This window comes from Perognathus longimembris, chromosome 3 (assembly GCF_023159225.1).
Source record: "Perognathus longimembris pacificus isolate PPM17 chromosome 3, ASM2315922v1, whole genome shotgun sequence".
Lineage (NCBI taxonomy): Eukaryota > Metazoa > Chordata > Mammalia > Rodentia > Heteromyidae > Perognathus > Perognathus longimembris.
Genome location: NC_063163.1, coordinates 53,504,952 through 53,529,474, shown reverse-complemented (window position 1 = coordinate 53,529,474; position 24,523 = coordinate 53,504,952). Strand labels below are relative to the sequence as shown.

General features: G+C 40.7%; 1 protein-coding gene across 6 annotated transcripts in view; it reads left to right on the top strand.

Moving 5' to 3' along the window:
* The window catches only part of Fry (FRY microtubule binding protein), a 348,931-nt gene extending 325,254 nt beyond the window's left edge, over window positions 1–23,677 (top strand). For all 6 annotated transcript variants that reach the window (XM_048341548.1, XM_048341549.1, XM_048341547.1 and 3 more), the window contains 3 exons: window positions 9,329–9,439; window positions 20,624–20,826; window positions 22,248–23,677. In XM_048341548.1, the coding sequence (XP_048197505.1) occupies window positions 9,329–9,439; window positions 20,624–20,826; window positions 22,248–22,506 (573 nt within the window). In that variant the 3' untranslated portion in view covers window positions 22,507–23,677. The remainder of the gene's footprint in view (window positions 1–9,328; window positions 9,440–20,623; window positions 20,827–22,247) is intronic.
* The last annotated feature ends 846 nt before the right edge of the window (window positions 23,678–24,523 follow it).

Genomic DNA, 24,523 nt, shown 5'->3' with positions numbered 1-24,523 from the left:
TTAGAGGTATAAAAATACACTGTGTAACCAAACTAACTGTCCCTGTCATTCTTAATTTCAGACTATTCAACTGAATTTCATTATTATTTACTTAATTTCCTCAGTGATGAAAGTCCCTGTTGACATTTCACCAATCACTATAAAATGAATTTTCCCATTTACAGTAACTTTCAGTGCATGCCACCTGGTTGGCAAATGTGTGGCATACTATAAAAGAAATTGGACAAAAGAGTACAAGTGAATTACAAGTCTTCTGCAATTATTATTATTAAGGGTCTTGCATTTGCTTCACAAGGGAGATGAAATAGAGAACAACAGAGAAAGCCTCTTTCCTCACAGAGCATCTGATCTTGTCAGGGAGAAAGACAAAATCATAGAAGTATAGACTGTGATAAGTAGTATTATTAAGAACAAGAAAGAGCAGTTAGCTGTGCAAGCCATTCTGGGAAGGCCTGTCCATGTGTGTGTTTTCCATCTGTTCTCTAGCCAACATCTAAAATATGAGCTAGAGTCAGCTGAGTGAAGAAGAGTGAGTGGAGAGCTTGTGTAAAGGTCCTGGGGCAGGAGGGAAGTAGGCTTTGCTACTAACTAAAAAATTAGGAGTGAAGAAAGTGACTTGCAGGAATGTTGGAGAAATCCAGAGACATTGACAGATGCTGCTCATGCAGGACTTCATTTGTGGCTTCAACTGCAAAGTTCTAGTGGTGTGCAGTCAGACTAAGGCTAAGAAAATGTAGGAAGTTACTGTCGAGTCTAAGCAAGAAGGCGTTGGCATTACCACTTCCCTACTTGGAAGACATTTTAAGTTGCATCACCGCCCAAGGGTCTGAAATCATTTTCTCCAATAGAAGCAGGACTTGAGTAATATAGCAAGAACCAAGTAAAGGGTTTCAGCCCAGGCACTGTTTCTGAACAAGTTTATAGTCCTGAGAATAACTGTCTAGAGCAACACCAAGTCACTTGGTGAGCCCTTTCATGCTTTTCCTGGAAACACCAAAACAAGAGTATTGACATGTAGTTTCTGCTCTGCTTGATGGCACACACTTATATATTATTTCACTGAATGGTGTGTGGAGAGAGAACTTTCCTGTCTCTTAAATAATTTAATCCTCTCTAAATGGGAAGTATGAAAGTGTCATTCAGCCATGCTGTGGTTGAAAAACCAAAGCTTGACCTAAGTCTCTCTGGCTAATGAAGTGAAGTAAGAAAATATAGGGAAATATATGAAATAGTCTGTGGGCAGATGAATGTGCAACTTCCAGTCACAGTGAACTCTAGCATATATAACAGGATGCTTTGGGATCATCTGGGTAACCTCTGCCATTCACAATCCCCTGAAACTTAGTATTTTTTTATATATGAAGTATTGCCTACGTTTCAGGGAAAGAGGGTGGTGTGTGTGTGCTGGTACTAGTGCTTGAACTTAGGACCTGGGCACTGTCCCTTAGTTTTTTTTGTTCAAAGCTGGTACTCTAGTTTAGCCACAGCTCCACTTCCAGCTTTTTGCTGGTTAATTGAGGTTAAGATTCTCAGATTTGTCTGCCCAGGCTGGCTTTGAACTGGAATCCTCAGATTTCAGCCTAGTAAACAGGAATATAGACATAAGCTACCTACACCCATCTAGGTTTCATATTTTATGGCTATCAGTCACTCCCACCCCTGATTCCAGCTCAGTCCTTCTTCTGTCCTTCCACTGTTCAAATCCAGTGCAGAAAACAGTTATCAGATTAGGATTACCACTAGCACCAGCCTACTCTATAATATGGTTTATAACACATAAAAATAATCATTCATCTTTAATCATCAAATCCCTTTGAAATAAAAACTCTTATGAAAGTACATTCATGCATTCTATACTTTTAGAAACCAAATGACTCGTTAATCCTATACATAAGGGGAAAGTCTAATTAAGCTAGTCTATTTTCACAATACTCGTGTCCCTATTTTGCTTATGGTTTACTTCTGTTGAAGTCTTTTGTTCAGTTGTTCCCTTTTTCCCCCCTTGGTTCTTCATCATCCTCCATCACAGACGTCCCTGGTCTTCCTACTCATTTCTAACTCTTCTACCTGTATTTTCTTTGCTTAAGTCATGTGTCACTTAATGACAGAGATGGCCTGAGGAATGCACTGCTAGGCAACTGAAGGCTCCAACACCACTAGGTGGTACAATGTTATGAGACTACTACTATATAAGTGGGAGTTTTTTGTTGACCAAAAAATTATGCAGCACATGACTAAATTTTGTCCAACTTATTCTTCCCCATCCCTTTTCTAAACCCAATGATTAAGAAAATTGAATCTATCTTTTTTTAGTTATATAGAGAGACAACTCAGCATTATAGTAGAGGATTGAAAACACAAAACTGGGAAAGGAAAAAGATCTAATTTTTAAGTGCCATTCAGATATGATCTCATCGGATCCTCACAGTATAAAATACTAATGCTAAGAGGCAAATTGTAAAGATCTTTCCATTTGTCCAAGCTTTCTCTTATGGATGAAAAATTGGAATACATAAAAACTAGAGAATAACATATAAGACATTTAAATGTCTTGTATGTCAGCTTCCTTCCAGGTTGTAGGAATTTGCATAAGTAATGAGAATCCATAAAACACCCAGAAGTGGTGAGTTCTGGGATTTGTAGGACAAGAGTGATCGTAGTGCAAATTTCTAGTCTTAACATCTCCAATGTTTTTGCAAAACTAAGCCAATGTTAGTACTAGCTTGATGTTTCAAATTCTCCTGAGTGGTTCATGGACACATGGATGACCAGAGAACTCTGGTAGCACCCAGTTGTTATGATGAAGATGCTTTCTACAGTGATTATTCTGGGGTCTGAGACTGGTCTAGAAAGCAAATTATATGCCACCAAAAAAAGGATGGAAATTCTATTATGGCAAGGTTAGGTGGCTTGTTTACAGGATGTGGATGTTTATATTTGACTTGTTTGGTGCACCCTGGAAGGAACCTGACCTCAGAACCATACATTCTCAAACCACCTACACTTTATTTCATCATCTTTGACCAACCCCCTGCTGAGCCTGAGGTCTGGCTTTTTTTTTTTTTTTTTTTTTTTTTTTTACTCAGAAAAAGAGAAAACCTTGGTGCCTATCACAGGTGACAGTCAAGGCCAAAAATGATCTATGAGAACAAACTGAGGTAGGCTTCAGGAGAAATGTATAGAATGATCTTATAACCAGAGTTGGTAAAGAGATTTTGCCATTTAGTACTGCCATTTGGATTCCATCCCCAAGGCAAAACTCAACAAACACTTGGCCTCCAAATGATTCTCTACATTTCTCATTGGAAGACAGTTTTTCTGTCTTCAGGAATAAGTTGGTGTAAAGAAGATAAATGAATAACTTCCAAACCCATGTCTGGATGGATTTGCCAAGAGTATATTATATTTTAAAGAAGTGTGCACCTTGCAGAAAGGTAAGACCTGATTAGACCTAGCAGAGTAAATTCCTAAATAGAGATAGCAGTCTGCCAGACATTCTACCAGTATGCAATCTACCTCCAAGACTTGTCCAATCTGGTTTTTGCCAGTAGCCAATTTCTCTCTCTTCACCCCCCACACCCACAATAAAACAACTCTAGGTTTTGGCGCTATCTCTGAGCTTTTGTGCTCAAGGCTAGCATTCTATCACTTGAGCCACAGCTCCACTTCTAGCTTTTTATAGCTAATTGGAGATAAGAGTCTCATAGATTTTCCTGCCCAGGCTGGCTTTGCACTGCAACCCTCAGAGGTCAGCCTCCTGAGTAGCTAGGATTACAGGCACAAGCCACCTGGCAATTTCTATTCATTCTTAAGTGATATAAGTGAGGGTTGCTGCAAGTTTATATTTTTTATAAATATTTTTAAATTGCTCCTTTAAATTTTGTCAAGTATGCTCAAAATAGGATTTCTGGGGCCTCTAATTAAGAGGATCTAGCAACACCAGGCTCTCCTTCCCAAGAGGCAACAATAAGCTACTGCTATCAGCTGTTGATAGAGACCTCTATCTGGATGTCTTGAATTCCTCCTACTGAAGAGCAAGGGACTAACAATCATCACTATGCTTCGATTGTTTCTCTTCATTGAAAACTATTCCTGTATTTATAGTCTCCAAAATGCAGAACAAAAGCTAGTTGGGCCTTTGCTTTGAAACACAGAGAAAAGTATTATTCTTTCCACATGTGAGAAACAGTACTGTATACAAGCATTGCTTGGCTAAGCTTATTTTCTAAGGAGGTATGTTTGAGTAGTTTCAAAGAGTGTTCAAAACAAACCATGTTTTGAAGCAAATTATCTGTAACCCTTGAGAATGTATATGGAGAAAAAAGGGTGTTGGGGTTTTTTTTTGCTGGTACTAGAGTTTGAGCTCAGTGGCTGGAGCTTCTTTAAGTGCTGCTATACCTCTTGAGCCACACTTCCAACCCTGCTTTTCACTAGTTACTTTGAAGATGGAGTCTTGCAGACTTTTCTTCCTGGGCTAGCTCAAGGCTAGCATTCTACCACTTGTTTATGTGGTACTGAAGAATCGAACCCAGGGCTTCATGCATGCTAGACAAACACTCTACCACAAAGCCATATCCCCAGCCCCATTTCACCTATGATCCTAGCTACACATGAGGCTGAGGTCTGTGGATTGTGGATCCAAGCCAGCTTAGGCAGAAGGAGACTATTATCTCTAACCACCAAAATTTTGTAAGTAGAGCTATGGCTGGCAAAGCACTAGCCTTGAAAGGAATAGCTCAGGGACTGCACCCAGGCCCTGAGTTCAAACCTTAGTACCAGCATTAAAAAAGAAATTTTACTACTTGCAGCCAGACATTTAGGACTTTAGTGGAATGTAAAGGTCAATGGAAACTAATCAGTGGCTTGTAGGTCAAGGGATAGTCTCTTGATGACCTTCATTCTTGACCCTGAACTAATCAACACAGTTCATCTTGCCAGCTCTTCAGAAGTAGCCCCAGGAGATCTAAATCCATGCCATTTGACATAAGTGATTATATTTGACATATCCATCATCTACAAGGTATTTCTAACTCCTTCTTGGTCATTTGGCTAAAATCAAGACAGTATCAAAACCTATTTCTAAGCACTACTTGGACTCAAGTCCAGAAGTTGTTTGTTTTTATCATTGTAACCATCAAAGTCGCTCTAGGCCCTGGCCTTAGTCACACATCTTCTATGCCTACATAACCTATGCATGAGGAGCCTATAACCTATTGCCTTCTACAAGCTGAATAAATTAAATGAAAACAGACTTTTCCTTGTCACATGTTAGCTAAAGAAATGTCTACAAATTTTGTTTACAGTTTTCCTAAAAATAGTTGAGCACCTCAAGATATGTATCTATATCATATGCTAAAAGTGTTCTTACTTTTCCAAGCTTTGAAAGATATTCATAACCAAAGTCCAAATCTGATTTTATAAAACAAGCTATGTTAGGAGAGCAGTAACAGAGCTTGAAGAAACTCCTTTTGGCCAAATAAAACAATGACAGCTCCCAGAACATGAGCAAAAAGAACTTGAGGTCAATGGAGCACAGATACCTTTATAAAGATTCCTAAAGGTATTGTATTTAAAACTAGGAAACAGGAAAACAATAGCATAAGGGGGAAAGAAAACTTTAATACTTTCTATGAAACAGCCCTGTAAAAGGCATTTTTCACTATCTTTTTGGACCTCTAAATAAAATGTAGCCTAGAAAAGGATTCTGAGGATAATAAATATTAAGGAAGCTTGGGCTAGCCTTCCTAAAAAGGAAGGATACTGCAGCCTGGCACTGGTCAAGATTGGCTGTCTCTCAAGGAACTCGGTATGCTGTGTTCTGAGAGCTGAGGGAGAACGGTGACATTCCTAAGCACCAAGCCCCAGCTGGAAAGTTTCATTTGCTTTTATTCATAGAGAAGATTTAACTTGCCTGGTTTGATGAACACCATGTTTTGAAAAATAGTAGGAAATGGAGCTATGGGTCAAGTGATAGAGCATTCAACAGCCTTGAGTAAAACAAGACGAGTGAGTGTGAGGCCCAGTACTGGTACAAAAGAAAGAAAGCACTTTCTATCAATGAGCATATTAAATACTTCAGTTTTATTTCATGTTTTTCAAAAAGATCTTCACAGTGGAAACAGAATACAGAGAGATGAAGACTGACCCCTGTATGCCTGTCTGAGATAACCTTATGTTTTAGTATCTAAGGTTTGGGGGTAGAAACTCTAGACAAAGAACATTCTCATAGAAATCAAATCTCTCTAGCCATATAATATATGTCACTGGCTTAAAGGTGTTCATCTTTCAAGGCCCAAGGCCAATAAACTACCCATTGAACATAATAGTCCTCAGTATGTGATATGAGCAATTGGTCAGGGAATCCCAGCTACTTTCAGGAGGCTGAGATCTGAAAATTTCAGTTCAAAGCCAGCTGGGGCAGGAAAATCTCTAAAACTCTTATTTCCACTTAACTGCCAAAAAGCTGGAAGCAGAGGTGTGGTTCAAGTGGTAGATCTCCAGCTCTGAGTGAAAAAACTAAGTGAAAGATGTGCCTAAGCCCCAGTACCCTCACCAAAAATAAACGTTAGATAATGCTATGGTTACAACATGGTAACATCAAAAATGGTACCTATAGTTAAATGTGGTTCCATTTTTTAAAAAATATTATTTTGTACTAATCAATTCTAGTTTACTTCTCGAAATTATCTACCAGTGCTATTATAAAAATAAAATGCAGCCAGGTGCTGGTAGCTCACACCTAAAATCCTAGTTACTCAGAAGAATAAGAGCTGAGGATCATAGTTCAAAGCCAGCCTGGGCAAGAAAGTCTATAAGACTCCTATCTCCAATTAAATCTCAGAAAAAGCCAGAAGTGATGCTGTGGCTCAAGTGGTAGACTGCTAGTTGAGCAAAAGGAGCTCAGTGACAGTACTCAGGTCCAGAGTTCAAATCTCAGGACCAGCAAAATAATTTTCTAGCATTTTATTTATCATTTCTTATATTTGAGAGTACACAGTATTTAATCCTTTGAAATTACTTTATTTAGCATTCCTATAAAATATTCTCAATATGGAAGTCAATCTAACTAAAGAAAATACCACTCTTGGACTGTTGATTATAGTTAGTATTAATTGTGTGATCATAGCTTGGTAGATATATGAAACCTAACACATAAATATAAAGCAATACTAATATAAAGCAATACTAATATGGGGGTGTGGGGTTTCCAAATTACTCAGCTCTCCTCACAACTTTACTATGTTTATATAACTACACCCATTTATGCACTAAAATGTATAAGCAGTGAAAGAGTTACATCTGGTGTCCAAGATTAACTTGACAAAATCTAAACCAATTAATCAGAGAGGCTAAAAGACTAAAAGTTCTGATTTTTCAGTGATACATGTCCCATGAGAGCTTGTTTTAACTGGAGCACTGGGCATGTTTCAGGGTACGACACTGGCCCACTCATCAACTTTGGGCCGGCAATGCTAATACTGCTGACGGTTCTGCTCTTGGAAGAGGGCCTTGCTTTCTGTTGCATGCACACACTGACCCTGTACTTTCTTTCCTTTCCTTTGTTTCCTGTGCCATGCTTGCTGTGTAGCAAATGGAATCTCTTGCAGTAAGTTAACTTTCTTTCATACTCTTTGTCCATTTAGGCATGGACCCATAACAAGCCTTATTTTATTTTTTACGGTTAACTACCTTTTAGCATGTTTTCCCTTTTTGATTTAGTTTTTATTTTCTTTGGTAAATTGAGACATGGCAGCTTATTGTCAATAGCATTTGGGGATGCTTTTGCACCAAAGTTCAAACCTACATTGCTATGAATCCTCATACTACCAATGGGATATTTTAAATAATAACTACAATTATTTGGCAGGAAAGCCGGAGTATTCATAGCTAGGTTTCAGCCTAAATTTGGGAAGGTAACATTGTTTTTAAACACTTTGGCATTTATTTTGCAAGAACCTGGCAGCTATCTTCCATAGCAGACTTCAGGTTTCAGGCTTCCATTCAGGAAAGTTTAAACGAAGATCAAATAGTGTTTTACTGAAATTAGAAATCCCATTTGGGTTAGTCAGTATATCTAATTCCTTGAACTTAAGCTAATTAAATCCATCTAATTGGAATAGATTTTCCCTATACTCCTATAGAAGGGAGGAGAAAGATTAGAAAGGAATTTATTAAACCTAGTCTTGAATTTGTTTACATTTAAAAATCAGGATCAAAATTCTATTCAGAGTATCAATAGCATATACCACTTAAAACCTAAATTCTTATCCTTAAACTGATTTGGGAAAAACATTTTCTAAAAATTAAGTTGAGTTCATTTACAACAGGCCGTTAGTGAAAGGAAGACACTATTTAGTCTTCATTTGTCCCATTGGAGAACTGACCAGTGAAGCATTTTTTAAAACCATGTATTTAAGCCCCTTTCACTGGGTGACTGCTTAGCAGTGAAATCCTCTCTAGTGAATCACAGAATCCCACCACAATCAAGGAGCTAACCTATTCCTGAAATAAAGTAGGCAAAGAGAACACAGTTCAGAGCGTGCTATGATTACTGATGATGGATTACAACTTGTGAATGCTTTCACATCAAACTTTACGGAGGCCATGGACGGAAAACATTTCCAGGGAAACCTACTAAAACAAGCTATTTTGTACAGCTGCTTTTTCTTAGTCTTTGCACAGAAAGTTCTAGACATTTTTGAGGGGTTTTTGTTTTGTTAAAGGGTTTGGCCCCATTTCTATCTCTTTAATAAATGCTTCCTGAGCACTGAGTAGAAGCCTCATCACTCAGACTGACAGAGTGCTCCCAGGCCAGGACCCTGTGGCTTGTGTTGAGTCTCACTCTGGAAAGCAGCTACAACTGTCCTGTTTCACAGTGATCTCCCAGACATCTTCTCAATTGACAAATCTAACCCCTAGAACTACTTCACGTTTTGCCTTTTGACTATGCTTTGGATAAAAAAATTCTTTGTTTTTAAAACCAATTTGTCACATATTAAAATTTACACAGCCACTCAGCTATAATTTATAGGTAGCAAATTAGCAAATACCAATAGAAATATGGTGGTTTGCTTGGTCCTTTTTATAGGGCCACTCCTCTAGCCATCCTCCACTATGTAGAATATGCCATTCTATATTATACTGTGAATTCCTCGCTGATACTTATTGACTGGACATTTTTGTTGTTGTTGTTTCATTTGGGAATGGTAACAGCTAGTTATTTCCTTAATTTAAAAAAAAATGTGTGTTCTGTGTCCACTGAGATTTCACTAGGTATATTAGAATGAGCCTTAATAACAATTTCTTCCCCTGCACATTCTCTCTTTAGCAACTGGAACTGTGTCAGAGGTTATATAAGCTACACTTCCAGCTGCTGTTGCTTTTTCAGTCCTACTGTAAGCTCATCGGCCAGGTGCATGAAGTGAGCTCCATGCCGGAGGTGAGTCCCTGTGCCTGCCCACCCGGCATCCTGCCACAAACACTGTCAGCTTTGTTCTGTGTCCTCCTCTCCTTTTACAACTGTCCAAGTGATTTCATTCCCACGTAATTATTTTGCTCAAGTACAGGTCAGAAATAAATGGCTTGAATTTATTTCTGTTTCTCCTGTTTCAGAGGTTTTCCAGAGCAGACTACTAAGGAGTTCTTTACATTTGTCCTTACCTTTAAGGAAATGATTGTGTGTTGTCTGGGTGTCTTCCGTTTCTGTGCCTCATTTAGCATCAAGGATGCTTTGATATTATTAGGTGTAAACTGCAACATAATTTGAGTATACTATTCCCAAGTGGGCCAGAGTTTTCCTAGGAGTAAAGGAAAGTGATAGTGGTGTGCACAAGCAACTGTGGAAGCACAGAGAACACCCATCTAACTTGACTAAAGCTCACAGAAGACACAGAGAGCAATCTTACAAGAAGTAGATGCATGGAATTGAAGTTCAGTAAGAACAAAAGTGTTCACATAAACGTGGTGACAGAGAGAAAGCAACTGAAAGTAGGTTGTACTAGTAGACTGTAAGATACCAGTGGGAAAGGAGCAATGATAGAAAGCAAGAAACCAGAGGTAGGGGCTGGGGATATAGCCTAGTGGCAAGAGTGCCTGCCTTGGATACACGAGGCCCTAGGTTCGATTCCCCAGCACCACATATACAGAAAACGGCCAGAAGCGGCGCTGTGGCTCAAGTGGCAGAGTGCTAGCCTTGAGCGGGAAGAAGCCAGGGACAGTGCTCAGGCCCTGAGTCCAAGGCCCAGGACTGGCCAAAAAAAAAAAGAAACCAGAGGTAAGGAGAAGATGCTTCTCTGCATCTTTGGCAAGACCTTTACAATGTAGAAAATGGATATGATGACAAGTAGACTAGAGAAGTAAAGGCAAGATGTGAACCTGCTGAAATCAACTAGGACAGAAGTATTCAGTAGGTATGGAGCAGAAAAAAGAAATAGGAGAGGGGCTGGGGATATGGCCTAGTGGCAAGAGAGCTTGCCTCGTATACATGAGGCCCTGGGTTCGATTCCCCAGCACCACATATACAGAAAACGGCCAGAAGTGGCGCTGTGGCTCAAGTGGCAGAGTGCTAGCCTTGAGCAAAAAGGAAGCCAGGGACAGTGCTCAGGCCCTGAGTCCAAGGCCCAGGACTGGCAAAAAAAAAAAAAAGAAATAGGAGAGACAAAAAGGTCAATGAAAAAAAAAAAAAGATCAATGAAACTGCTGGAGGCCAGGGGAGGGCAAAGTTGAAGCCCTATCTCAAATGAGTCAGGTGACCAATGGTATGACAGCTGACACAAGGGTTTATGAAGGACTATGAGGCAGTTGTACATTCAGGAAGTCATGCCTTCTCCCTTCGCCCACTAGACCTGTATTACTGGGTTTAATGACTGCTATCTTACAAGTGGTTACATATGAAGACCTGCAGTTAAGATATGTAGATGAAAGGTTATGATGCAGTCACCATACTAGACAGGACTAGATGGCCTCATCCACTAAGAGCAGCTAGAGCCTGGGAAACCATACTGCCTCACCAAGGGACAAAGGAGAAAGATCTACAAAAGAGACTGAGAATGACAACCATTTTGTCATCTATCACTCAATTTGACAGAAGGGGAAAAATGATATTCAGGTATACTTTCAAAAGCCAGCATGAATGTGGTAATCAATGTCAAATCTTTGGCTTATGGATTAATCACAAACCAGTCTTTCTCTACCCAATTATACAAACTATCCAATAAAAGACAAATATTACTCTTAACTCTTTCAAAAAAAAGTTATTAACAGGATCCTTAGAGTGTGTCTTTGCTCAAAAATAGAGGACATGCAAACTAAACTCATACTCCCATCTTCCATGTTAAAAAAAAAAAAAGCAATTGGCACCTGTGGTTTATGCCTATAATCCTAGCTACTCAGGAGGCTGAGATCTGAGGACCAAAGTTCAAAATCAGTTCAGGCAGGGGCTGGGAATATGGCCTAGTGGTAAAGTGCTCACCTCGTATACATGAAGCCCTGGGTTCGATTCCTCAGCACCACATATGTAGAAAAAAGCCAGAAGTGGAGCTGTGGAGTACTAGCCTTGAGAGGAAAGAAGACAGGGACAGTGCTCAGGCCCTGAGTCCACGCCCTAGGACTGGCAACCAAAAAAAACAAAATCAGTTCAGGCAGGAAAGTCCATGTAATTCTATCTCTAATTAACCACCAAAAAGCCAGAAATGGAGCTGTGATTCAAGTGGTAGAGTACCAGCCTTGAACAAAATGCTAAGAGACAGGGTCCTCTCCAAATGGAAGAGAGGCCCCAAACGTTTCTTTCACAGATTTCCCTTCTACTTTCAAATAAACTTACTCTTATTAAAAAAAAAAAAAACTAGGGGCTGGGAATATAGCCTCGCATACATGATGCCCCAGGTTCAATTCCCCAGTACCACATGTATAGAAAACGGCCAGAAGTGGCACTGTGGCTCAAGTGCAGAGTACTAGCTCTTGAGCAGAAAGAAGCCAGGACAGTGCTCAGGCCTGAGTCCAAGGCCCAAGACGGGCAAAAAAAAAAAAAAAAAAAAACTAAGGGACAGTGCCCAGGCCCTGAGTTCAAGCCCCAATACCAGCCAAGAGGGGGGAAAAAAGACAATTACAGCAAGATGGACAACTGGAGGTGTCTGATCCTTTCAAAGGACCAAAACAATGAACAAGAAGAGGCCAGCTTAGAGCAAGGCAAGACCCTGAGGAACACAGAACTCAGGATGGCCTCTGCTGCCTACCCAGCCAGTGGGGTCAATTCAGGACCTAGATGGATTTTCTCTGTGAGGAGTAAGTAAGCAAGAGGTCCTCAGCAGGCTTGTTACTGGTGCAGATGTCCAGTGTCAGCTACTGGAGAAGCCTGCCCTCCCTCACAGCCTGGGGGCAGAAGTACTCCAGCTATGTAGCTCACATCATCTTCTTCAACCTCCCCAGCTCCACGCTCCACCCCATGACCCAAGCTGCTACTCCTCTACACCATTTTGAAACTAAAGTCGCTGATATAAGACACCCTGCTTTGAAGGTCACTGGATTGCTCCATCTCTGAGACTCTGCCCAATTAACAAAGCTAAAGAAATCATCACCATTAATAATCAGCCATAAAAGAAATGCCTCAGCTGGGATTGTGGCTCAAGTGGTATAGCAACTGCCTAATAAGCATGAGATCATGAGTTCATATTCCATTATTGCCCCCTGAAAAATTTCTTAATGAGAAATTCTTGCTTTTCCCAGAAGTAAAAGGACAATAATCATCATGAAAACATGAAGTAACTACAATAATGTTGAGCATCAATGGCTCATGTCTATAATCCTTGCTACTGAGGAGGGCTGAGATCTGAGCATCATGGTTCAAAACCAGCCCAGGCAGGAAAGTCCCTGCAACTCTTATTGCCAATTAACCTCCAAGAAGAGCTGGAAGTAGAGTTGTGGCTCATATAATACAGTGCCAGTCTTGAACAAAAGAGATAAGGGGCAGCCTCCAGGCCCTAAATTCAAGTCCCAGCACGCACATGCAAGTGCACGCATGCGTGCACACATGTACACACAGAGTAACTACAATAAGTTACACTATTAAACATACAGTACAAAAAATACATCATGACAACAAAAATTGAGAAGTCAAAGGCATTGGGTGGTGGTGCTCTTATAGAAAAGGCATTAATGTGTTGGCCTTGCACATGCTCGATAAGTGTTCTACCATTCTAGCCTACAGACCCAATGTCAACTAATAAAAGTCTGGGTAGGGTGACATGTACCTATGCGTAAGTAAGCAGATCGTGGTTCAATCTAGGACTGAAGGTATCAGTTTACTACTATACTTCCTATAACAACAATGGTAACAACAAAAATATGATAATCAGTTTAGTACACAATAAATTATTAAACCACAAAGGTAGACAACCATAGAGAAAGAGAAAAGAACAAAGAATCAACAAAACTACCATAACTCACTACTTAGGAGGTCGAGATCTGGAGGATCACAGTGAGGGGCCAATCCCATGCAGAGGGGAAAAAAGAACAGCAAAAAGCTGGGCTGGAGATGTAGCTCTGGCAGTCCTAAGCCAGCTAAGGAAGCAAGTGCAAGGACCCGAGTTCAAACTCCAATGCCACCAAAACAATAAACAAGCAAAACATCCCAAATGAATTACCTAGCATTCCACCTCATACAGCTAACTTTGGATTTAGTTCCAAAAGAAAATCAGATTCGAAATTAGAGAACAGGAAAAAAAAATCATTTTAAATATCACTAAGAGTCAGTTCTTTGAAAAAGTAAACAAAAATTTAAGGCCTAGGTGGCCAAGCATTTAAAATTTAAGGCCAAGCATTGTGGCTCACATCTATAATCGTACCGACTCTGGAGGCAGTGATTAGAAGCATCACAGTTAAAGGCCAGCCATGGCAAAAGAGTCCATCGGATCCAATCTCAACCAACAAAGGCTGAGTATGGGGATGTGTGCCTATTCTAGTTTTCAGGGGACCATAAATAAGAAGATTGTGTTCAATCCAGCGTGGACATAAGCATAACACCCTATTTTTTTAAAAGCAAAAAAGGGCTGACAGCATGGATCAAGTGATACAGAACCTGCTGAGCCAAGCACAATGCCCTGGAGTTCAAACCCCAGTACCAAGAAGGAACAAAGGGAGCGAGACAAGAGAGGTGAGAGGAAAGAGAGAGATGGACAGACAGACCTAAAAAGGAAAACAAAAGCTCAGTCAGAAAACCAAGTAGAAAGCTGAGCCCCAGTGGCTCACCCTGTAATCCTAGGTACTCCAAAGGGTGAGATCTGAGGGTCAAGGTTCAATGCTAGCCTGGACACACAAATCCCTGAGACTTATCTCCAGTTAACCAGCAAAAAGCCCGAAGTGAAGGCTCAGCTGAAGTAGTACAGCATTAGCTGTAAGCAAAAATGCTGAGAGAAGGCATGAGGACCTAGTCAAAGCCTCAGTGCTGGAACGAGAGAGAGTAGTTTGAGGGGAGAAGAGGGATAGAAAAATAGATGACCCAGAAATAAAAAGAATCATAAGGGACTATTATATACAACTATATGTTAACAAACAGGATAATGTAAAGGAAACAGCCAAGTTCTTAGGACATAGAGCCCACCAAGATTAAAGTAGGATGAAACAGAGCTTGCAGCACAGACCAATAACAAAGAGACTGAAGAAGTATGAAGCTCAAAACCTCCAACTAAAGAAAACTGCATTTCATGGCTAAATTCTACCAAACATGCATTAAAAATTAGTACCAATTCTTCTTAAAGTCTTCTCAAAAAATAGAAGTAAACAGCCAAAAGCCAGTGGCTCATACTTGTGATCCTAGCTACTGAGGATTGTGGTTCAAAGCCAGCCCAGGCAGGAAAGTTCATAAGAGGCTCATCTCCAATAAAGTACTCAGAAAAGGCTGAAAGTGGTGATGGGCTCAAGTGGTAGAGCACTAGCCTTGAGCAAAAGAAGTTTGGGAACAGTGCACCGGCCTAAGAGTTCAAGACCCAGACTGGCAATAACAACGACAAAACAGAGCTAGATGCCTAGTGCCTGTAGCTAAGACCTAGAATCCTAGCTACTCAGCAGGCTGAGCTCTGCATATCACAGTTAGAAGCTAGTCCAAGCAGGCATGCCCGTGACTGCACCAAAAAGCAAAGCTAGAGTGCAAGGCCCTGAGTTCAAGTACCAATACTATCACACACAAAAAAAACCTAGTGCTAATAGTTCATGCTTGTAATCCTAGGCTGAGATCTGAGGAGCATGATTTGAAGCCGACAGGACAGGACAGGAAAGTCCAAGAGACTCCTCTCCAATTACCACCACCACCACCACCACCACCACCACCCTGCAAAAAAAAAAAAAAAAAAAAAAAAAGAAGTGAAGCTGTGGTTCAAGTTGTAGAGCACTAGCCTTGAATGAAAACATGCTCAAGAACAGCATCCAAGCTCTTAGTTCAAGCCCATGGATTGGCATGCTTGTGGACACATACACACACGCATGCATGTGCACACACACACACAAACACACAATAGAGCTAGAGAGAATATTAACAAACACCAATAATACCTAAATAGACAAAGGCACTGTAAATAACGTACAGGCCAGTTATGTCTGATAAACAGTAATGCAAATATCCTCAATAAAATATTAGCAGCCAGGACATGACTTAAATGGTAAAGTACGTGCCTAGCAAAGCCAAAGTGCTGAGTTCAAATGTCAGTACTGCCAAATAAACTAAAGAACCAAATTCAGCAACATCAAAGAATCCCACATGACCAAGTGGGATTTATCCCTGACATATCTAACATAGTACAATCCATCAATGAAAATACATCACATCAACAGAATTAATGATGTCATTTCAATTAATGAAAAGAAGCATGTGACAGAGTTCAACATCCCTTATTGATGAAAAATCTGAACAGTTATTAGTAACCTAATAAAAAGCATTTATTAAAAACTCACTGTTTGACTGGGGGCATGGGTTAAGTGGTAGACAACCACCTGAGGAAGCAAACCCAGCAAGTGCAAAGCCGTGAGTATATACCCAGTACTGGCAAAAAAACAACATTATCAATGAGGAACAAATGAAAGCTTTTTCATTAAGATCTGACAACGCAGAGATGCCTACACGCACAGCTTCTACTCAGGAGAGAACTAGCACAGGAGCAAGGACTATATGTAGAAAATCCCAGCAATTCCACAGGGAAAAAAAAAATAAAATAGCACTATAAGTATATAAAATCAATAACATTTTGTCATTAGAAAATGACACTGCTGGGCTGGGGATATGGCCTAGTGGCAAGAGTGCTTGCCTCATATACATGAGGCCCTGGGTTCGATTCCCCAGCACCACATATACAGAAAATGGCCAGAAGTGGCGCTGTGGCTCAAGTGGCAGAGTGCTAGCCTTGAGCAAAAAGAAGCCAGAGACAGTGTTCAGGACCTGAGTCCAAGCCCCAGGACTGGCCAAAAAAAAAAAAAAGAAAAAAAAGAAAATGACACTGCTGAAAAACTAATCAAGAAAATCACTTTTATGAAAGTACATGAGTGCACATGCATATTTGGCTACATGAAATTGTGCAGGCAAACCAATGTAGCCAAATGTGTGTATATGTATGTGTATATTCAATTAATTTTAAGCATAGGTACCAAGATGACACAATGGAGAAAAGAAAGTCTCTTCAATGTGTGGTGTTGAAACCACTAGATTTCCACATGCAAAGAATGAAACTGGGCTGTGGGCAGTGGCTCAAGGCTGTATTTCTAACTACTTTGAGCTAGGCAGAGATAGGGAGATTGCAGTTCAGACCCAGCCAGGCCAAAAAAAAATTTTTTTTTAAGTTTCAAGAGACTCCATCTCTGCCAATAACTGGGCACGAAGTACATTTATTATCTTTGCTACTGGAGAAGCACAATATCTGGGTACAATAGCACACCACTATCATCCCCAGAAAACCAGGGAAGCATAAATAGGAGGATCAGAGCCCAAGGTGACTTGGGCATAAATCAACAGCATACCTCAAAAGTAACTAAGGCAAGCAAGATACCAGTGACCCATGACTATAACCCTACCTATACAAAATGCTGAGATCTGGAGGATCAAGGTTTAAAGCCAACTTGGGCATAAAAGTCTGTTGAGTCCCCATCTCTAATTAACCAGCAAAAAGGCAAGAGGCATGATTCAAATAGTAAGCACCTATGAAACAAGAGAGCTAAGTGAGCATGAGGCCCTGAGTTCAAGCCTCAGTACCAGCAAAAAAAGAAATACTTTAAGGCAAAAAGTGTCTGGAGACATGGCTCAAGTGGCAAAATACCTGTGAAGCATGAATGAGGCTTTGAGTTCAAATCCCAGTGCCACCAAAAAAAGTGAAAATAAATCAAATCAACTCAAAGGGGTGAATAGAATTCCTGACTACAAGAACTGAACCATAAAACTCCAAGAAAAGCTCTTCAACCCTAGCCTTGATATGACTTTGGATATCACATTTAAAAAGGCACAAGAGGTATCTGGGAGCATGGCTCAAGTGGTCAGGCACCTGGTTGACAAGCATAAGACCCTGAGTTCAAACCCTAGTTCCACAAAAAAAATTACATGAAATGGCTACAAGAACAGAAATCTGTAAATAAGACATCACAGAACAGAAGCTTTTTTTCACAGCAAGTGAAACACCAACAAAGTGAAATGCCACCTATGGAGTGGAAAAAAAACATTTACAGACTATATATGTGATAAGGGTTTAGTATCCAAAACATAAACTCTTACAACTCAAAATACAACCCATTTGAAAGAAAGGCAAAGGACTTGAACAGGCATTTCCAAAAAAAAAAAAAAACAAACCCAACAGTCTATGAAGAGATGTGCAACTTCACTAACCATCTGAGAAAGGCAAATTATAACCACCACAAGATGTCACTTCATTGCCAATGAGGATGGTTATTTAGAGAGAGAGAGAGAGAGAGAGAGAGAGAGAGAGAGAGAGAGAGAAGAGAGAGAGAGAGAAAATGTGCTTATGAACACATAAACACATGAAAAATGAACACTGCTACTAGTGACTTTGGGCACAGCCATTACAGAAAACTGAATAGAGATTCCAGGGAAATTAGAAATAGAGTTACCATCTAACTCAACAATCCCTGTTCTGTGTATATGCCCACCAGAGATGAAATGAGCACTTCACGCAGGTATCTTCACTTGTGAGCACTGAGGTCACTAAGACATTTCTGGTCTGCTTGCTTCTGTTTAAATCATGTCTTGGGCTGGGGATATGGCCTAGTGGCAAGAGCGCTTGCCTCGTATACTTGAAGCCCTGGGTTCGATTCCCCAGCACCACATATACAGAAAATGGCCAGAAGTGGCACTGTGACTCAAGTGGCAGAGTGCTAGCCTTGAGCAAAAAGAAGCCAGGGACAGTGCTCAGGCCCTGAGTCCAAGGCCCAGGACTGGCAAAAAAAAAAAAAAAAATCATGTCTTCTATGTATCTGACATGAAGTATACATTTGAGGGTTCTGGAATATAAAAGACCAGACAAGCATAGACACCACTTCCTTCTGGAGCCCCTACATTGTGATACATGTTCTCCCATCTCCTAAGTGTTAAATTGACAGCAATCAGGACATAGATGTCTCCCACTGTCAGGACCCCTTATAAGGCTTCCTCCCGTGAGGAATCCCTGACTAACCGCCCTGATTATCTCCTAGACCTGTGGCATCACACCATGCCTCCCCACCGCTCTCCGGGCTGAGATGCCATCTCAGACCTATGGCTGGGCCTTGTGGGCCTAACCCAACAAAAGAAGGAAAAAGAACCTTAAATATAATAGTAATGTTTTTTTAATGTTCTTTTTTTTTTTTTTTTTTTTGCCAGTCCTGGGCCTTAGACTCAGGGCCTGAGCCCTGTCCCTGGCTTCTTTTTGCTGAAGGCTAGCACTCTGCCACTTGAGCCACAGTGCCACTTCTGACCATCTTCTATATATGTGGTGCTGGGGAATCAAACCCAGGGCTTCATGTATACGAGACAAGCACTCTTGCCACTAGGCCATATTCCCAGCCCCTTTTTTAATGTTCTTAAGAGCAAACTGTGGAACAGTTATCGTATATATTTTGAGGAAACCAGAAGTATGGAAGCCATGGACTCTCTCTTGGGATGTACAGTGTAATGCTGTGGAATCTTTAGTTCCAGTCTTTTTTTTTTTTTTTTGAGACCAGGTCTTGCTGTATTCCCCAGCTTTGAACTGCCGAGTTCAAAGTGATCCTCCTGCTTCAGTTTTCCAGGTAGCTGGGACTACAGGCACATGGCACTATGCCTGGCTTACATCCAGTAATTTTGAGGGGAAATACCCTTTGCTTCTGTAGCATACTAAGATTACTTTAAAATTATTCCTTTAAAATTATGTATTCAGGCTTCTTCCATGGCACAGAACAAGTGCGGAACCCATGGTTAGAATACTGTTCGTGTTAACAATTTACTGAGCACGTGTGTGCCAAACTGTACTACATATTTTATATATTATTTCAGTTAACCTTTAAAATAGCCTGATGGGTGGGTAATAGCCTGACAGATGAGAAACATGAGGTGCATGAAAGTCCATTTACTTGACTGCATCCATACACATAGTCTGTTAGCCAGCCCTTTATTGCTATAACAAAATGCTAGAAGCCAGCAACATTATAAAGATGAAAGGTTTATTTAGCTCAGCTTTAGAGGCTGCAAGTCGACAGAGCATAGCCTAGGTTCTGTCTAGCACTACATCATAAAGGAAGCCCTGTATATCTCTGTGTATATTATCTCCCTCCTTATAAAGCCACCAGAATTCAACTACCACCATTCCATTGGTATGGCCTAATCTCATTACTTCCCAAAGGCTCCACCTCTAGCCACCAGAGTCTGGTTAAATGCCCTCTGTACACCATCAGTGTTAGACTTTGGGGGTTAACCCTTGCATGAGTTCAGGGGACAAATCTGATTCAGATTATAGCAGTAGAGTTGTTCCCCTCATCTTGTTTTGCTTTCCATGATTTCAGTTACCCACAGTCAACTTCTACCCCCAAAAAAATTAAATGGAAATTTCCAGAAGAAAAAAAATCATACATTTTAATAACTTTTGTTTTGATGTATTATTATAATTAACAATAATTTCTTATTGTGTATAATTTGTATAGTAAGCTTTGTCATAGATATATATAGGAAAAATATAGTAATAAAGTATATTTTAGATCCAGTAATATCCAAGGTCTCAGGCATCCTCTGTTGGGGGGGTGTGTGTCTTAGAACTTATCTCCTATGGATAAGAGGACCCTACTGTCCTACAGAGTTGGTATTTGAACCCTGATCTGCCCTACCCTTGAGCGTGTTCCCTTTTGCATTCTACCTTTGTATTTATGGTCTTCCTAGTTAAACAAAAAGAAAACATTTTCAATGAAGTCCTCATCATGTGTTGACATGTAAAGTCATTTACTGTTGATACTTAAAGGTATTTAATGCTTAAAACATGCAAAGATGCGCCACGTAATGCAGTCACTTTTTTTTTTAAAACCGGGATACTGTCTATGCTAAACCAGAACCACATCATCAAATATCTTTCCTGTGGAAGGAAAAACCCAACCTGTGCCTAAAATACATTTGTTTGTTGGTTGACAAAAACAGCTGCTGAATATGTCCAGGGAACTGAGTGACCTGAAGAGGAACCTGAAGGAGGCCACTGCAGCCATCGCCGCAGACCCTCTCTACATAGAGGGAGCATGGTCGGAGCCCACGTTCACATCCACCGAAGCCGCCATCCAGTCCATGCTGGAGTGCCTGAAGAACAACGAGCTGGGCAAAGCTTTGCGGCAAATCCGGGAATGCAGGTCACTCTGCTGTTTCTTTTAGAGATGCTTTTACAGGAAATGCATCTGATCCTGACTTTTCAGTGGTTAGGGATGGATGGATTCACCACAGGGGGAAAAATGGGGAGGGAGGGTCTTTTCCTCCCTTTATGTGAGAGTGTGTGTGCACACACACATGTGCATGAATATGCGTGCCAGTACCAGGATTTTAACTCAAGAGCTTCAAACCATCCCTTGCCTTTTTTTAATGGGAAATCCCAGTTTTACCTAAGTGGAAGAAAGAATAAAGCAGGAATACACTCGATAGCATGGGGGTGGGCTCCAAAGCCTCCCTCTGCTTTAAAGCCCAGCTGGCACTTTTCCACTTGAGTGACACCTCCAGCCTAGTATTTTGCTACTTAATTGGAGATAAGAGTCTTGTGGAATTTTCCAGAATTACTCCAAACTGTTGATCCTTCATGTCTCAGTTTCCTTAGTAGCTAGGACTGTAGGTGAGAGACAGCAGTTCCAAGCTCTCAAGTATTTTTATACTGCCTTCCAATTGGTTAGAACCAAGGTGCCATAGCAAATTAGGTGCTTTAAAATTCCATTCTGGCTGAACATCAGTGTAATCCTAGCTTCTCAGAAGGCTGAGATCTGAGGATCACCCCAGTTTGAAGCCAGCCCAGGCACAAAAGTCTCCATGAGACTCTTATACCCAATTAACTATTCAAAAACTGGAAGTAGAGCTGTTACTCAAATGGCTAGAGTGCTAGCCTTGAGAAAAAGAGCTCAAGGAGAACACCCAGGCCCTGAGTTCAAGCCCCACAACAACAGCAAAAAAATTCCATTCTGATATCTGTATACTTTTATGGGTTTATGAAAAACAATAATGTCTAATCATAATATTTGTATAACTCTGAATATATGAAAACCTAAGAAATTGTATACATAAGATGGATCAATCATATACTAAGAGATTATCTCAGCCAGGCAATGTTGGCTCACTCCTGTAAACCTGGCTACTTAAGAGGTTGAGATCTGAGGATCCCAGTTCAAAACCAGCCTGGCCAGAAAAGTCTGTCTTACCTCCAATTCACCAGCAAATATATGAAAAGGGAAGTGTGGCTCAAGTGGCCCAGTACCATCCTTGATTTAAAAAAGCTAAGGGATAGTGCCCAGGCCCTGAGTTCAAGCCCCAGAATCAGCGCACGCTCACACACACACACACACACACACACACACACACACACACACACACACAGTTTACCCCCTTTTTGGATAGTACTGGAGTTTAAAATCAGGACCTCTCTTGATAGGCAGGTGATCTACCACTTGAGCCATACTCCTATTCGTATAAAGCATTTTTGCAAGTAATATTCTTATACTAATGATAATTTGTGACCTACAGCCTTTGTAAGCAACAACTCCTCTAATCTCTGCTGTTTTTTTCTTGACTTCAGAAGTCTTTGGCCCAACGACATCTTTGGAAGCAGTTCTGACGATGAAGTCCAGACACTACTGAATATTTATTTCCGTCACCAAACCCTTGGACAGACGGGTACCTACGCACTGGTGGGGTCTAACCAGAGCTTAACTGAAATCTGCACCAAGCTGATGGAGTTGAACATGGAGATCCGGGACATGATCCGCAGGGCCCAGAGTTACCGAGTCCTCACTGCTTTCCTCCCAGACTCCAGTGTTTCTGGCACTAGTCTCTGACAGGAGCCACCCACCCCCCATGCTTTCCAAGCTGGGGGTGCTGCCGTGCTGGGGCGATGTCTTTCAGTGTCTTCTCAGCCTTTGCAAGGCTTGGACAGACTGTTCTCCCTCTTGTTACCTGTAGGACTTTTTCTAAAGACGATGGCAGAACTTCCAACATGTAGCAATACTCTAAGAACCAAGGTAGCCTAGGACCTCTGGAGACAGACTCCACCCACCTCGCTGTGTGGCACCTGTGTGTTTTCCTTTCCTGAGCACATGCAACTCACTACTGAAGGAATCACTTACATCGCATACCAAAGCCGACCCTGAACAATACCTTCCTTTCTAGAAGCGGTTTTAGATTGGCAAAAAAGTGCAATGTTTTCTTCACTAAAAAGTTTTATATTCTAAAACTTGTACATTTGTTCCCTTTCTCCTTTTCTTTGATCTTTTGTTTTCCTTTGTTTCTTGTTTGTTTTGGTGGGCTGAGAAGGAGGCAGGCAGAATGAAGCTGGCCATTGAAAAAATTGAAAGCCGGTCAAAAGCTGACAAGCCTGTGTTTTTGAAAAGGGAATTGTAAATGGACTACAATTTCATGTACACTGTTATTTGAATACAATTACTGTATCTAAAAGGAGCTGCTATGAAATACCTTTCTTATGTTGCTAGGCTACTGTTTCTAAAGGGCCTGGATCTCTTTGCACCAGAAATGATCCAGAGAGACTCTTTTTAAGGATCTTGGCTGCTTTTTACTAGAAGGTTGCTTTTATGAGCATATTTATACTACAGAAGGATGAGTGTTAATTTTAATTAACTTTGCCATTTTGTAGAGAAAAGTTACTTGCATTATCAATTCTATGTCTTTTCACCTGTCACGCATGCATATTTTAGTATCTATTTGGATAGCCACAGTAGAATCATAAAGGTAAAATATGAGTTGTCACTTTCTTAAGAATAATGTCATATTTTATTTGTAATATATATGTAAAGGGCCATTCTTGAGTTTTCTCCTGAAATTTATGGCTGTCAAGTGTTAGATGTGTGCATGTGAATTTGTTGCACACCGAAAACATATTCAAAGCTTATCTATGTAACTTATTCACTCTGTAAATACATTTAAAGTTTTTGTGATGTGATCTTGATAATCTGTTCGGAACTTTCTTTAGACTAAAAAGAAAAAGACAAAATACACGTGAGCATGCATTTTCTTTCTGGTTCATGGACATGGTTTGCCAGGCGGGATGCCACAGTTGACAACTTCAGGGTGCCATTCACAAGTATCCTATGGGTGGCACCCACTGGGGATCTGAAGTACAAAGCCCTTGACCAGAGGATTATACCTCTGCAATAGTCTTTCTCTTTCTTTCTCTCTCTCTCGCTCTCTCTTTCTCTCTCTCTCTCTCACACACACACACACACACACACACACACACACGCGCGCGACTGGGCCCTTTCTCTAATTCTCTGTAATGAACCACAGAGAAAACCCAGAGAGGAAGGAGGGCTCTAGTTTTTCAGAAACAAACATTAGGTTGCCATCTTTACAATCTTCAAATCAACTGTATGGTGAACAGGCAAAAGTAGTAGGACTTTTCATTCTGTCCCTGACACCTCCCTATTCCCTAGAAAAGTAAGAACTCAGACACACACAGCAATCTAATTCACACTGCCTCCCTACTCTTATTTTACTTGGAATAACAAATCTAACCTGCCTAAGTTTATTGAATCGTTAGTATTTTTTTTTTCTGGGGATTCACTGGAGGGAAGAGTCTCACAGACTTTCTTCCCCTGGCTGGCCTCAAACCGCAATCCTCAGATCTCAACCTCCTGAGTAGCTAGGGTTACAAGCCTGAACCAGCAGTGCCCAGCTATCAGTAATCATTTTATAGGACTATCAGGCAGGAGGGAAGAATCTGACCCAAGAATGTTTTGTTGCTATTGCCATAGATATAACTACAAATAGATCTTTTAAGGACTTTCTAGATTATTAAGATTGGTTTTTTGGTGGTATTGTGGATAAATCGACCCTGGGGCC